Here is a 17,491-nt window from a genome sequence, read left to right on the forward strand (position 1 = left end):
CCCTGATACAATAAAAGCTAAATTTTGCCCAAGGTTCTCTTGTCAGTTCCCAGCCAGCTTGGCTGATTTTTTTTATCAGACAAAAACAAAAGAAGGAGGTTCGTATTTTTCATCCTAACAGATTACATTTCTTAAACTTGACTTTTCTTTAGATCTTTTAACAGTTACGAAATCCAATTAGCCAAGGACCATAGGTAAAATTAAGGATTACCCTCGTGAATATTTATATAAAACCGATTTTCTATATTTGACATTGTGCACTAAATAGTCGAATAATACTTTAACAAGACTAATTGAGATTGTAGCAGGCTAGTAGGTAAGGTTTATGTTAATATAAAATGTCTGGGACTTTTTCTGGGTAAGGTTAAGGCGTTTGTCACTGTCTCTGTTCCGATATTTTTTAATTAAAATATATAAAATAGACATATAGAGGATATTTAAATTATTTTATCCGATAAAAATCTGTAGCATCTATATATTTGCAATAAGGGAAATATTTACAAAATTAAGAAATTATCATAGGACCAACTTTTTATATCACTTATATGAAACATGATTTGTTCTTTACAATTCTTAAATTATTTATTTATTTATTTATTTATTTATTTATTTATTTATTTATTTATTGGAAATAGTTACACCATCGACTTATCACTAACACATTCACTTAGCATTAGATACAGGGTATTAAATCTAGGTGAATAAATCATTACAGGTGTAAACAACATTGAATATATAACATTGTATTTATAACTCACACAAAGTATAACTTTTTTGAAGGATGTAGTTAGAAAGAATCCATCGAAGCCGTTGAAAGTGGTGTTATTAATGTATTAAACTCACTTAAGCTATACTAACAATAAACTTAGCTAAAACAAAATATACTAAGTTTCAGTGCAAATTCTGCTACTCAAATATAAGCCTCATTAAGACGCCACTCATGCAGTTCCAAGGTTGTGCCTTTTGTTGCTTGAATAAATTAACATAAGTTCTTGAATATAATCAATTTTTTTTCTGAGAAAACAATTTAAATTTGTATAACATGTATAAAAGTATGCATTTTTTTAATGTCTTTACTATATTCCATCCGTAGCTATCTTAATATGAAAGTTCTATTGCTAGTTGCATTAAAGGTTTTTTCATCAATCCGGACAAAAAAAAAACAAATAAACATTTTTTTTTAAAAAGAAGTTAGTTGGTTTGGAGTTTATTCCACCACATTGCTCCAATGCGGGTTGGTAGAATACACATGCGGCATAATTTTAATGAAATTAGACACATGCTGGTTTCCTCGCAATGTTTTCTTTTACCGTCAAGCACGAAATGAATTATAAACACAAATTAAGCATATGAAAATTCAGTGGCGCTTGCCCGGGTTTGAACCCACGATCATCGGTTAAGATTCACGCGTTCTAACCACTACGCCATCTCGGCTTTTTTTTAGAGTGACATCTTAATAAATAGGCAAAGACAAAACAGTTCGGTTTCTCCTTTTTTCTCCTCTGGTTTTCATTTTTTGTTTGTTAATAGTAGATAAAAATATATAATTCAAAACATGCAAATTGAAATACATACGTTTTCTTAAAATAGGATTATGATCGATTTTCCACCTTTGATCAGATTTGGGCAAAATGTAATCAGAGTAATAATTAACAATTACGATTCCGAGGCGTAATCATCAATCACGTGTACAGATTAACTTTGTTTGATTCTGATTCCGCATGAATCCCTGCGCTGGATACTAGGGCACTTGTTTGACTCACTCAATCACTTTACAATATTTAATAACTTTCGCTATACTGTAAACGTGATTGATGATTACATATTGTAATCATAATCGTTAATCATTAATCTGGTTTCATTTTGGCCAAGTCTGCCAGAGAACGAAAGATTTTTAGGAATTTATTTACTTAATATAGAGTATCCTAATATAGGCTAAACTGATTTGGTCTCTCATAATAATAGTCTATACTGTAAAAATATACGTGAAAAATTAAATAAAAATGTACTGTAATTACTATTACAGCTGAAATGTACACCTTTATTGGATAGTATCGACCCTTACCTAAGGTGTGAATGAATTATATGACAATGTGTTAACAGTACTTTTTATTACCCAGTACATCGACACAACTTCGATCGATCAAATAAAACTAACGTGTATAAGGGCTTTAAAAAAGGCAAAGATGTATACCATAATACGACGACTTCCGAAATTTGAATTTTATTATTTTGTTTATATAATCTGTTTTTTTTTATCTGTGCAATTGCTTACTTTTCATTTTAATCTGTTTATTTATTTTATGAATAAAATATACATTGTGCTGCTTTTTCGTTAACTTACCTTAAACTTAACTTACATAAAATAAAATTTATCACTAGGTGACATTTAATTTAGTATTTTTAAAAATGGTAATTTAATTTGATAAACGTAATAACCGTTGTGTTGTCAAGTTCACCTATGATTATAGATTGTTATAGGTTACCGTTAAATTAAATTACTAATAACATGGATCAAGAACCCGAAAGTCCTCAAAAAGTATTAAAAAATTCGCTGTTAGATAAAATTAACAACAAAACGTCGATCACGTAAGTAATTTTAACTATTATTGGTATTTGTGACTAAGCTTCGTAGTATACAAATACGAACACTTCTTTTCCAGTTGTACTAAGGTACCAGAATGTTTATTTGAAGCTAAGGCTGCTGAAAAGCACTTTAGTAAATTTGGTCGAGTACAAAGGATTCGCTTACTACCAAAGAGGTTCATGTGTATTGTTGAATATGACCAGCAGAGTTCAGCAGAGCGAGCTGTTCTCAATGCTGGGGCTTATGATGGTTTTATGTTTGATGTAACACGCATGAAGCCTAGAGTGTAAGTATACCATTGAAACTAAGTAAATTGAATTGTCTCTTATCCAAAATGTAAATACATTGACATTTATCTTCTGATTTGGACTAAGCGAGTTTTTAAGTGCAATATTATAAATAGTGTTTTTAATTTAATGATTTATATTTAATCTCCTTTCTAAGTATTTTCATATTGAGCCTATAACATATTTAATCATTGTTAGGGAGTGTTTGTGTTTTTATAACAAAATTAGTTGTATAGCATACTGTTTCTATTATTCGGGAGTGAAAATAAATCTTATTTAGACTGCAATATTACTTCCACCTATTTCAATGCTACTGGAATCCTCCTTAGCTGGTTCCTCATAGTTTTGCATATAATATTTTACAATGAATCAATATAATTTTTTTTATATGTGTGATATTATGTATATTTATGTGAATTTAATCTTTCAGTAGAAGAAAAAGTAGAAAGGATGATGATCCGGATTGGGTTCCAGATCCAGAAGTAGAAGAAGAACTAACTGCTATGAGTGGAGCCCCATTATTTTCCAGAATTTCAAGAGAAAAAGGTAGTTCAAGTGCTAAGTTTCCAATCCTGTAAAGTCAATAAATCCTTTATAATATTGTAGAACAGGTATTTTAATATATTCGTTTTCTTATCTTTGCTAATTAATGAAATTTAAATTGTTATTTATAAAAAATATTAATAAATAAGGCATACTATTCAACTTAAGATTATATAGAAAAAAAAGCATGAAGTCAATACTTGTTGGTTTTATATATAAATTTAATTGTATTTCATTCATATAATTGAAGAATTTGTATTTAATATATTGACAAAAAGAGTAACTAATGATTTTCTTGCTGGTTCTTTTTACTAGAATCTACATTCCGAACAGGTGGTATTTTTACAATTAATGTAATCCTGTAGATACTTAAATAAAGTATAATATTGATTGATTGATCAATCATATTAAAGTGACAGCTTCAATGAATAATATTACATGATCTTAATATTCAACCTTCTCCACCAACTCTCATTGGAGCAGTGTGGTCCACCACAAACAAAATAAGCTCCAAACCTTCTCAAAGAAGAAAAGGTGGCCTTAGCCCAGCAATGGGACATATTCATAGGGTGCTACTGTATTTAAATAGGTCTCCAGTTCTCTAAATTTCTATATTCTTTTATTGTATTTATTATTCTGCGACAGTCACAATTTTATGGTACAGCACCTGTTTTCAAGACTGATAAATATTCACTAGTATTAAGCCTGAATATTTCAAATCAAATTAATATGTTTGTCTAAAATAACATGTTTCAAAGCATTATTTATATCTGTTAATAATTCATTTTTTTCTTCATTCCTTGCAGCAATGGATGTTAGTGTACCAATGAGTTCCTTAAAACCAATTAAATCACCAATAAGGAAGAAAATGATTATGACTACACCAAAACGAGTAAAAAAAGTTGTGTAAGTTTTTTTTTTTTTTTATATTCGCCGGGAGGGCAAATGACTACTCCACCTGATGGTAAGTGGTAGTAGAGTCCAAACGCGACGACGGCCAGTACAGACGGGAAAAACGTTCTGCACTAGCCGCCTTCGCCTTGCCGGCCCGCAAGATGCCTCTTCACGCCTCGTTTGAAGGAACCCGGGTTGTAAGAGGAGGGGAACACGTGAGCTGGTAAGGAATTCCATTTTTTGGAAGTGCGACAAAGAAAGGAGTTTCCAAATTTCTTTGTTCGCGATGGAATTGATGTCACAGTTAGGTGGTGACATCGAGAACCAGCTCGCGTGGAATTAAGAAGGACGGGGGAAGCAGGAATTAGAGAGAATAATTCCTCAGAGCACTCGCCCTGATACAGTCGATAGAAAGCACTCAGTGCTGCTATCTCACGACGCAATTGTAAAGGTTCAAGGGTGTTTGTGACCTTTACGTTGCCAATAATGCGTACGGCACGTCGCTGCAACCGGTCCAAGGCCTCAAGTAGGTACTTAGCGGAGCCATCCCGAAGGTGCGAGCAATATTCCACGCAAGACCGTACCTGTGTTTTGTACAGCAGGCACAGTTGTTGTGGCGTGAAAAAGCGCCGCACCTTGTTCAGAACTCCGAGTTTCCGTGAAGCTGTTTTTATAACAGCCTCGATGTAATCCCTTGGACTAAGGTCGCAGCGAACGTCAATCCCCAGCATGGCGATTTTGCTTTGCATCACCAGCGGAGTACCACAGAGGGAGGGAAGTAAACATAATAGAGTTCAATAAAAATGTTTCTATTTAAAATAACCTCACTTTAATAAAATAAGTAAACTTAATTTTTGCTACACTTAGTTACAAAAGTTATAAAGAAAATATTTTCATCAAACGGAGATATATGTATTTAACATCTCTGTGTTTTTTTGTAGTAAACAACCTACTATGAATCTTGAACCTCCTATCTTGGTGACAACAGCACCAACATTGCTTAATACTAAAGAGGCAGCTTTAGAACTCCACAAACTTCGCTCAAGGGTATCTATGACACCGGATGAGAAATGGAGGACATTAGATGCAAGGGACAGGTAAAATTAATTTTTTTTGATTCATTTTTATAAATTATTGAGGGTTAAAATATTTTTAAATTTAATTTTTGTTACTTGTAAACTTTTTTCTATTTTATTTGTCTTAACCATATTATACCAACAAGGAGTATACACATCATTCTTCACTTGATGGTATATATTTCTCAAGTGTTTTAATTTATTGTTTTTCAATAAATGAATTGATGGCTTTTATATAATAATGATATTGGAGATTCGATCGGACGCGTCTTACTTAAAGCGACTAAAAATTACATTTTAAAAATTACGTGCTTTTCTAATTTTAACCTAATTGTAATCAGCGTAAAGTTTTATGTACAACGAATTATTTATTTACACTAAACAACTCATAAGTGCCAGTGCGAAAGGGATAAACAACAAATCGACACGCTGCCGCGCGCGCATACATAGCGGTACTCAGATAAGGCTTACGCTCAGGGTAACCAAGCGGAGTTACAAGCGGAGTTACAAGCGGAGCGGATATACTGTATGTTCCACAGAATTTATTTATTTTTTAGTTCAGATTATTAATTTATTCCTTCAATATGAATGCTCCGGAAGGCGATAATATCTCTCAACCGGATTTGTATAATCTTGATACTACTGACCTCGAGACTCAAAACATATCTATCCGCAAGCGTAAAGTACCGGATGATAACTTCGAAATCCAATTTAAGGAATTTAAGAAGGAAATATTAACGTTACTCAAGGACTTTGGAAGATCTCAGGCCGAAAATACTAATCTGATAAGAAAAGACATTTCTCTAATAAAAGAACAGATAACCGATATAAAGAATACAACTGACCTACTAATTGCTAAGAATAATAACTTCAAAACACAGATTGAAGATCTCAAAAAAAAAATGTAAATGATACTCAAGAAAAAGTTAAGGTTCTTGAAAATGGTCTTCATATGCTCCAAAGTAATCAGACAAAGACATCTTCACTACAACGACCAACAAGCTTAACTTATGATAACATTATGACTGAAGTACATGAACGCTTAGAACGCAGCAAGAATATTATAATAACGGGTATACCAGAGGTACATATGGACAGCATGGAGAAGAAAAGAGAACTGGACAGATTAGAAGTAAAGAAACAGCTACTTACCATTCACCTTGATTGTTCAGAACCTATAAAAATATTACGACTAGGCAAATACGATAGGAAGAAGACACGCCCGCTTAAAGTATGCTTCGCATACATTTAGAAACACTTTCCCTTGACGTCGGTGTCGTCTATAAACAACCTAAGGCTAGCCTCCATGAATTTCTTGAAAACTACAACCAATTTCTTAATAAACGGAACCGTGTTGCCGTGTTTGGCGATTTTAATTTGAATCTACTAAGCAAAGAAAAATTAGTTTAGGCCTATGAAGATATCCTCCAAGAAAATAATATTAAAATCCTCAATAAAATCAGCAATGAATATTGTACTCGGGAAACAACATCGTCAAAAACGATTTTGGACCACGTGAGTACAAATTTAACTAATAACACTTTTCACCTAGCTATTATTGAATCTGCTTTATCTGACCACAAACAATTGTACCTCGAGATTAAAAGATCAGAACCAGAGCGTATAAAGAGACGTCAATATGAATCAATAAACTATACGAATCTCGTGAAGTCAGTTGAAAATATTATCGGTAACGCCAAGATTACGGAATATGAAGAATTACAATTACAGCGTGAAATCGATAGTAATAAAATAATAAAAACTAAAGTATTAAATCCACCATGTAAAGAATGAATTAATAAAAAATTTAATCACATCAATAAATAAAAGAAATCAACTGTGGCATGACCTAAAGCAAGCACCTGAAGACAAAAAGCTATTGAAAGAATTTAAGCAGCAAAGAAGCTCTGTTTTCACAAACATATAATCAGCTAAATGTCAATATTATTACAAAAAATTTAAAAATTGTCAAAAGAATCCCTTAAAAATGTGGCAGCTTATAAATAATTTAACTTGAAATAAAAACGATATCAATTATATACCATCAAAACTACAATCAACATCTATGCTGACCGATATTAAGGAAATTTGTGACTGTTTCAATTCATTTTTCTCCACAGTAGGGAGTGAACTTGCCAATAAAATTCCCTCCAAATTTCATAATAATTTAACATATACAATTATAATGTGCAAGTCAAGCAAAGACAAACAGCTAACAAAAATAGAACCAATCACAACACAATAATTATTAAGTATTATAAATAACCTTGACTCAAATACCAGCTCAGGAGTGGATGGAATCACGACAAAAGTTATTAAATACTTAAAAAATGTTATAGCAGAGAATTTAATCAACTGTTTCAATAAATGTTTCTCTAAGGGATATTTCCCTGATGCGCTGAAAATCGCCAAAGTTCGTCCTATATTTAAATCAGGAAACAAAATGGATCCTAGAAATCCGTCCTATATGTCTTTATAGGATATATATTATATATAAATGTAATATATGTAATATATATCATGTTATTGTAATATATGTAATATATATCATGTTTATTTACGAGAAACAGTATGGATTCAGATCTAAATCAAATACTGTGTCAGCTGCTGTCGATCTAGTGACAAATATAAGACTTAACATCGATAAAAGGAAAATAGCCCTAGGAATATTTATAGATTTAAAAAAGGCATTCGACACAGTAAGCCATAAAATTATCTTGATGAAGTTAGAGGCATCGGGTGTCAGGGACCAGGCATATTAAATGTTTAAGTCATACTTAGCAAATAGGATGCAGATTGTTCACCTAGATAATCACCAAAGTAGGCCTCAAATGATCAATTACGGCGTGCCTCAGGGCTCAATCTTAGGCCCATTACTGTCCCTAATTTATATTAACAATGTACATGAAATTGGACTAAAAGGGGACCTTACATTGTATGCTGATGATACTAGTCTGTTCTACTATGGTAATTCGATAGATGATGTGGTTAATCAAGCTAAACAAAATCTAGACACTTTGAATGCCTGGCTCCAATCCAACATACTGACTATCAATGTGTCTAAAACAACTAACATAATTTTTGCTGCAAAAAACAAAAAGATAGGCAACTTCAAACCCCTGACAATTAACGGGGAATTCATAAAAAGGGTGAATACACAAAAATATCTCCTGGATAATCAGCTTACGTGGAAATATCATATTGACAAAACACGTAAAAAACTTCTCTCAACAAACGGTGCTGTGCGAGGTATAATACGATGCCTTCCGAAAAGTGTATGTTATACTATTTATAATTCATCAGCTAAACTACATTTGGACTATCTAATTGAAGTTTGGGGTTCGGCAGCCAAAACCAATCTACAAAAATTACAAACAACATAATTTTTTTTTTTTATAGAATAGGAAGGTGGACGAGCATATGGGCCACCTGATGGTAAGTGGTCACCAAACGCCCTTAGACATTGGCATTGTAAGAAATGTCAACCATCGCTTATAGCCAATGCGCCACCAACCTTGGGAACTAAGATTTTATGTCCCTTGTGCCTGTAATTACACTGGCTCACTCACCCTTCAAACCGGAACACAACAATATCAAGTATTGCTGTTTTGCGGTAGAATATCTGATGAGTGGGTGGTACCTACCCAGACGAGCTTGCACAAAGCCCTACCACCAGTAGAAAATAAACTCACAAAGACTCTATTTAAATACAACTACTTAACACCTACTATAAAAATTTATAAGGATACAAAACTAATGAACCTGAATTCATATTAGAAAAATCCTTACAAAAGATATACATTCCCAAATTACTTTCACGAAAAAAAAAAAATTCATAAGCGAATGATTAGAAATGCTAATAACATATGTTTAGGCCCATCAAGGACAAACTATGGCAAGAAAAGTATTTTGTTTGAAGGAGCACGCACCTACAATAATTTGCCGAAGGATATCAAAGATATAAAATCGCTACATAATTTAAAAAATGTCTTAAAAGCCACATTTTAAAGGATTCTTCTTAAAATCCAATTGATTATTATATAAAATTAATCTAAATAAATAAAGCTGTAACTAATATAATATAATACCTAATAACACTACACTACTCCTAACTTAAAATAACATTACTTATAGATATATCTTATGTAAAATAACTACTGAAACTACTACTCAACTATGTATGTATACTAAGATAATAATAATGTACCAGAGTACACTGTTAATGTACACTTATTGTAATCAATTATACATTTTACATATGACAATAATCATGTTATATTAAATTAGTTGATTTATATATGTATATTTATAAGCATTATCGTAAATAAATACACACAATATATATTGTGCATTGCCTATTGTGCATAAAATTTAAAAACATCAGATGAGTCTAATGTGTCAAATTCCTTACTTGTCATTACTTTGTATACACACTATATTTTTTAATTTTTTATGTTTTCTTTTTACTAGACTACCCTACTTCACGTCACAAACTACTCGTACTTGCTTGCACTGCACCGATATATTATTATATTATTAGGTTATTATAACATTCATTGTTTTACTGTGTACGCCTATTCGATTTAATTTTTATTTTTTCGATTTAAACAATTTTTTATTCTTATTGTTCTGTAATTTTCTCTGTATGTGATTTGAACGTAAATCTTTTGAGAAAATAAATGTCTTTAACCGTATATTAATGTCCTCACGGACAATTTCGGTTACGGCAGCTGTTCCTCGGAATAGTGCGCACTTTTTTCACTATCACAATGTGATGGGACCTCAAATTTGAAACGAAACGAAACATTCGAAAATATGGACTATGGCCTTAGTCCGCTTTCCGATACACGTTAGTGTAAACACTGCCAATTTCTAGACTACGCTACTGAGAATTTCTCGACAGGAAAACAATTTATATTTTATAATTATACAAGTAGTCTGAGTGCAATGAAAAAATCTTTTTAATGTCGAAGTAATAGGCATATTTTGTTTCCGATAAAAATGTTTTTTATACATATATTTTACAAATTACAGGATTCTTAGAGCATGGGGGGGTGCAGGTTCAAGGGTAAAAGTTGGTGGAGCTACTATAGGAACATGTCCTGATATGTGTCCAGAAAAAGAATTACTACACAGACAAGCTGAACATCAAGTAAATTAATATAATATATAACAATAATTGTGATACACATACAACTATTTCTGTTATGAAAATGGATTCACTAAATTAAAATGATTTAAAATTATATTTATTATAAGTTTACATTTGAATAAGTTTAGGCGTATATTCTAATGTAGGCAATTTACAGGTGATGACATTAGAAACTATAATTGATTCTGATGGTTTATTAGAACCATGGCGAGCTGTGAAGCAATACAGTCGTAGCTCAGCTGATCAGGAGATTCCAATGTGCTATGAGCTGAGACCAGCAACAGTACTCATGAGAACTTGTGTTTACCTCCTGCATGAAGTAGCTGATACCTCTAGACAGGTAAGATGTACTAACATTACTGGTCGAGTTAAAATAATCTACGATAGAAAATGGATTCCTAAGAAAATGGCGTTTTGAATGTTGACGAAGTTTTTATTGGAACCTTGGAAGTAAAACTAATATAAATTGATATCAGTACTTAAAATAACATAGATAATATTTTATTAAATTTTGCATTTTTGATAATTTATCAACTTTGTTTTTTTTTTTTTTTTTGTGAAGGTAACTTTGGCAGACTGGTTTCATTTTATGTGGGATCGTTTTCGTGGAATTCGCAAAGATATTACTCAGCAGGCTCTATGCTGTGCCGGTATTTATTTATTAATTCTTGTTATAAATTGCATATATGAATATAGTCTCTCTAACTAATCTACTTGTTTTTTGCTACAGACTCGATTCGTATGGTAGAGATATGTGCACGTTTTCACGCTCACTGTGCTGCTCGCCTTGCTGACTTGGAACACACTCAATTTGACCAAAAGTTAAACACGGACAATCTTACTAAATGTCTTCAGACACTTAAACACATGTATGCCGATGTTAGTCCTGAACAAAAGCCCAATGAAGCAGAATTCCGTGGTTATATAGCTTTACTAAATCTTGGCGATTCTAACTTCTGGTGGGAGGTTAGTAACATTCTTACCAACTTGTTAACAATACCTAAATTATACAGCCACTTTCTATGTTTTTATTATTTTTAATTTTCCAGATTAAACAGTTGCCACAAGAGATTCAAAAGTCAGAATCAATTGTTTTTGCTATACAAATATATACAACTTTGGACAATAATAACTATGTGAAATTTTTCCGTCTTGTTAAACAAAAAGCAACATATCTACAAGCTTGTATTCTTTTGAGATATTTTAATGATGTCAGAGCAAGGGCTTTAGCGAGAATTATCAAGGCATATGCGCCAAGAGGCGGATCTCTATACCCTGCTGCAGATTTAATTAAAATTCTCGCTTTTGAAACAGTTGAAAGCATGAAATCATTCATAAGTCACTATGGTTTACGATTCGCAAAAAATGAAGAAGAACTAACAATAATTCTCAATAGAAATCAATTTATTGAAGATAGTGATCCCTACCCCGTCTCGAGAGCAATACAAGTTATAGAATCAAAGAGACAAAACACAGTTGGAGAAGTAATTTCTGGAGGTCACCTACCAACATACAATTATGCAAAGAATAATGTTCATTCAAGTTTTAATAGTGATGGCAGATTAAAGGAGACCGCTTTAACAGCAGAAGATTTAGAGTATAATACTATAAACGATAGTAATAAAGATGTAAACACTTTAAAATTCGAACTACAAAAGCTATTGCAAGTTGGTAAAAATATTGGAATTTCAGAAAGAATAATAGAACCTAAGAAAAGTGGTTTGTTTGCTAAAGCCGAAATAAGTCCCAGAAAAAATACAAATTTGTTTTCTAGTGCAGAATATGATACAAATCCAAGTAAGGTATTTTCATTTCAAGCAGCTGTTCCAGTTGCATCAACAGAAGCTATTAAAAATTCACCAGAAAAAGTGTTGGCAGAAAGCTCAAAAAATATATTTGTATTTTCTAAGCCCCAAAAAACAGAGACTGGTAGTATCCTTACAGGTGATTTATTTCAAACAAGAAGTACAGCTTTAGCAACAGAATCCTTTTCAGACAGACCAAACATTTTTAATAAGGCAGGTGAAAATAATACGAATTTGTTAACTGCTTCAAACAATTTATTTACTACTAAACAAGTAGGGGATGGTTTAAAAAAATCTGTAATTGGAAAGTCTATATTTAATCAGCAAGTTGATACTAATAATGAGACAAATGTTGGGAGCAGCAAAAATATTTTTATGAGTGCAAATACGAATTTATTTTCTAAGCCCGAAAGCGTTTCTAGCAATGTTTTCACAAAAATCCAGAGTCATAGCTTATTTCAAAAGCCTGCGGATAGTATTAGCAAAAGCATTTTTGCTCCACCTATGCAGAATCAGTCATCAATAACAAATCCTTTTACTTCTAAATCTCTGTTTGAACCAAATTCTAAAACAGAAAATAGCACACAAAGACTTATCCGTCCCTTTCCTCAAAACGGCGATACATCGGTGGCAATATCACCAGGAAGTTTATTTAAAAATGCAAATCAACCATTATCCGAAACTCCGTATACTATATTTCAAAGCAAAAATAAAGCCCCAACAGTCGCTGAAAATATTTTTCATTCTGTTCTTTCCAAAAATAATGTTTATGAATTTGATGGTAATCAAGGCGAACCAACAGCCGAGTTGCCTAGTGTTGAGCAAGTCAACGAAGAAGAGCAAAAAAGACTACAGGAAATAAATAGGATGGAGCAAGAAAAACTTGAATTCCAAAGAAAAGAAGAAGCTAAACGCAAAGAAGAAGAAGCTAAACGCAAAGAAGAAATACGAAAGAAAATGGAGGAGTTGAGAAAAATTGAAGAGCTAAGAAAAATGGAAATTGAAGATAAACGTAAGAGAGAAGAAGCAAAGAAACAAGAGGAATTAAAGATAAAACTAGAGGAAGAAAAGAAAATGCAATTAAAACTTATTGCTGAGGAGCAAGAAAGGTTATTTAAGGAGAGAGTCGAAAATGAATCTGTTGAACTATTAGATGAATTAATTAATGAGATTGGAGATGAAGAAGCAGGAGTTATTGTGAAAGAAGAGAATGAACGTTTGGAAAATTTAATTTCTTTTGCTAATGAAATCACTGAAGGCATATGTTCAGATTTATTTAATGAAATTTGTGCTTCTGAACTTAAAGCTGAAATTTTCAGGACTAGAAAGGTTATGAAAAAATGGTTTTTAATATGGAGACTACAATTTGTTAGAAATGATAAAAGACGAAGTCTTTTGGAAGGAACTCCAGTTTGGTTACCAGATAAAACACCTCAAGAAGAAGCAAGATACTTAAGAAGATTGAGTGAAAAAGCAGCGTTAAAAAATATGAATGCTATTCATAGAGGTTATAAATTTACGGGAGAGTTGAAACAGATACCGACACCAAAGCCGTACAATGTCTTAGATATTATTAGATCACCTCTCTTGAAGCGCATGAAACAAATTGAGTATCCTTATGATAAATGTTTCTTCTGGAAAGTGGCTTTAGTATCACCTGGTGATGCGAAACATCTTTATAGAAAAATAAATGTCGAAAAATGGTTAAATGATGTTTTTAGCGATCGACACATACATGATACAAGTGAGAGTTTGATTTATGTCAACAAACAGTCGTGGAATAATTTGATGGAATTTGCTATTTCAATTAGTTTGATCAATAAGGATAAATTAAGTGTTGCTAATGAGGCTTTAAATGGTGCCAATGGTGTAATATTTTACAATACCGAATGCGAAAATAACTGCATAGATATCATAGAGCAAACATTGAAATATAAATATCCGTATCAAGTAATACCTATTGTTCTGATTACTTCACAATTTAATGATCCTGCTGTACTAAATCACCTTAATGATAAATTAAACATTTTAAAAAATAATGATACTATTTTGGGCTATAAAGTGTTTATTATTGAGCCTAAAAATGTTATTGATTCTATTAATTCTTGTACTAAGAATGCGTTAAAGTGGCTGGCAAAGAATTTTCCAAAGACGCCACCCCTTGAAATAGATTATCTTAAATCGATTTGCCAAAGATACTTGGGTTTTGAAATATGGCATAAATTAAAATCTGAAAAGGACCAGCAAACAGATTATGTTCTTAAAGATTTGCAAAAATTAGTTACTTGCTATAACTGTGCTGTTGATAAATTGACTCAAGTAATAACAAATGAAGACAACTTTAACTATATGGCTTTTCCATTAGAATTCAAAAAATATTTAGATGATACATCACCATATCCCAAACCATATGAGTTTATTACTAGCAGTGTTAAACAGTCTGATAATGTAAGTGCCATAAAATATATGATGCAGAAGTTGAAACTTCCGAGTCCTGTGTCGGCCTTCCTACCCAATAGTATAACTAATATGCAAGAACAGATTAGAAAATATTGTAACCAAATAAGTTGGTTTCAAGACCCCGAAGAAGTTGTTTGCAAAGTTGTAGCTATCTTACCGAATGAATTTTCTGATATAAATATGCAATGTGATGAATTCAATGAATATTTTAAGAATTATGATCTAATAGATTTATTAAATGTCATTGTCTATGAAAAAATAAATAGTTTAAATAATTTTGAAAATAAATTTGCTGTGTATATAAAAGCTGATTTAGAGGAATATCGTAATGTTCATTGGTTATATGAAGTAGATGTTTATTCTAAAAGTAAACATCGGGCATTGGAATATGAAGATGACATTGATTATATTATAGAAGCAAAACGGCGAAAGATTAATAATAATTCATTTGAGAATTTAATCCTAGAAGATAAGGATTGTACTATGGTTGAAGAAAATATTCAATTAGTAAATCAAAATATATCTACATATAACACCTATAAAGATGTTGTGTCAGATCTGGAACAGAAGTTAAATGAAGAGAAGAAAAAATCGGAAGAATTAGACACCTTATTAAGAAATGCTCTATTAAATGTTTAAAAAAAATCTTCTTTATAAATATTTATTTAAATCAAATCATTATTGAAATAAAATGATTTGCATAAATTTGGTCACATTTTATTTAAAAAATATTTTAATAAGTAAACAATAACAATAGTTAAGATTTCTTCTTTTATTTAGTTTCATAAACATTCAGATTTAGTCATCATTACTGCTGTTTTGAACAACATTCAAACAAGCATCAACAAATTCTGTAAATATTGGTTCCTGCATGTACTGATTTATTAGTAGATCAGGGTGAGGTGATGAATCTAATATTTCCAGTATCTCTCTTACATGTGGATTTTCTAAACATTTTTTTAAATCTGTTGATTGTTCTGAAATAAATAAGTTTTTATTATGTATTCTTTTTTTCCATTAAATACAAATAAATAAATATATAAAACAGAAAAAACCAATAGCCTGTTCCAACAACAACAGGAGTAAAGAAAAATAAATAACTGACATTAAATTGACCCAATACATTGATCTTTAATAATATATATTTACTATGCACATGTGAAAAAATGCCTTTAATGTACTTAAAGTTGTAATTGGAACTGAAAGTTAAATCAGAGTTATAAGTAGATTTTCTAATTGTTCTGCTGTATTATGCACAATAACCAGTTCTTAATTAATTTACTTTTATTTATAATACAACACTATTACACTTAACTAGTTTTAACCACATTATTTAACTTTGGAAGTTCCGATTACAACTTAGTGGACATTGAAAATGCCATTTTTTGCAAATCCATAGTGAATAACACAGATAATTCAAGATCTTTACCAATGATATAGCTTCAACTGATATTGGTGACTAATGATATAGGTGTCAAAGTTGTTTATTTAGGTTAACTCGTCTTGTGGTTGGAATAGGCTATACATGAGTTTCATTATTCAAAAGTTTTAAAAAAAATGTCTGAACAGATTTGAATGTTTGAGGTGTAAGAATCCTTCACCCCAAGTGACATTTGTTATAAATTCATTGTCTCAGGTTTGTGTTTTTAAATTATTAAGGTAAATAATTGTTTATCCAAAGTTAATTATCCTGTAATAAAGTATGTAATTCCAGTAGTTTCAATAAATATGTATATATATTTTATCTAATGTTTTATCCTATATCCAATGTACACTATAAAACTATATCAATAAATTAATTTGTGCAGTAAATTTATTTAGTAGTAACAGTGATCTTTTACCAAGTAACTTTAGCTTTTCAGGTGGCACTGTGTCATCTGTAGGAAACTCATCTGTGCTACGAGATTCTTCTTTTGGAGCTTGGATTTGTGTTGGTGGTGGTGAACAAGGGCTTTCTTTGTGAAGTTTACAGCAGGCAACGGAACAACTGCAATAAATAAGTAGAGGCTTATATCCGTTATTAATCGCATCTAACAATGTTATGTTATGTACTTACTATGGCTCTCTACATATTGGACATTTATATTTTGAGTCCTCACCACATTGTACACAATAATCCATATCAACTTTTGTAGACGAATCTTCTCTTGAGCTTTATTTTAAATATTTGTTGTGTATTATTGTTTTTATTTTTAACTTAACAGTGTAACTTTTATTACTAGTATTAACGAAAAATAAACAACAGTTAAGTAAAGTTTGTAATTTACTAGTTAATTCAATTTTTTTGAGCAATGACAGATGACATTGACTTTGTCAAGTGTCAATTTGACATTGACAAATGGTTTGGATGGATTTTTTTTAAAGTTAATTTTCGTTAAGAAACCTATTTCATTTTTAATAAAATGGTTATAATTTTAAAATAAAAAAGGTTTAAAATAAAAAAGCTGTACCTGTGTCGGATGTCATTTTTAAGCTAATGTAAAAGATCACAAAATTTGAATGAATTAATAAATAATCCTAAATCCAATAACTATTTTTATTAACGAATTGGGTATATTCCTATGAATGAAGACATACAGGTAACCAGGGAACGTCGGCAACTAATAGATATAATCTGTAATGTTGGACTATTTGTTTGATTCCCTAAGCATATGTGCTAGATAGTAACAATTAAGGAGTACAAAATA

General features: G+C 31.3%; 2 protein-coding genes across 3 annotated transcripts; one reads left to right on the top strand and one right to left on the bottom strand.

Moving 5' to 3' along the window:
- Nucleotides 1–2,320: 2,320 nt before the first annotated feature.
- LOC126773610 (uncharacterized) lies at nucleotides 2,321–15,509 on the top strand. Its single transcript, XM_050494590.1, has 10 exons — nucleotides 2,321–2,589; nucleotides 2,664–2,873; nucleotides 3,305–3,420; nucleotides 4,224–4,323; nucleotides 5,253–5,408; nucleotides 10,422–10,539; nucleotides 10,697–10,879; nucleotides 11,102–11,189; nucleotides 11,270–11,505; nucleotides 11,589–15,509. Exons 1-10 carry the CDS (start codon nucleotides 2,510–2,512, stop codon nucleotides 15,441–15,443), a joined length of 5,142 nt encoding a protein of 1,713 aa, XP_050350547.1. The 5' UTR covers nucleotides 2,321–2,509; the 3' UTR covers nucleotides 15,444–15,509.
- LOC126773631 (zinc finger HIT domain-containing protein 3) lies at nucleotides 15,506–17,096 on the bottom strand. Of its 2 annotated transcripts, none has more exons than XM_050494621.1 (3): nucleotides 16,904–17,096; nucleotides 16,646–16,791; nucleotides 15,506–15,781 (listed from the first exon to the last, which is right to left on the bottom strand). In XM_050494621.1, the coding sequence occupies exons 1-3, from the start codon at nucleotides 16,906–16,908 to the stop codon at nucleotides 15,603–15,605; spliced, it is 330 nt and encodes a 109-aa protein (XP_050350578.1). In that variant the 5' UTR covers nucleotides 16,909–17,096; the 3' UTR covers nucleotides 15,506–15,602. The 2 variants fall into 2 exon arrangements, with proteins under 2 accessions (XP_050350578.1, XP_050350577.1); XM_050494620.1 differs by having other exon boundaries at nucleotides 16,861–17,092.
- Nucleotides 17,097–17,491: the final 395 nt, after the last annotated feature.

Source organism: Nymphalis io, chromosome 15 (assembly GCF_905147045.1).
Source record: "Nymphalis io chromosome 15, ilAglIoxx1.1, whole genome shotgun sequence".
NCBI lineage: Eukaryota > Metazoa > Arthropoda > Insecta > Lepidoptera > Nymphalidae > Nymphalis > Nymphalis io.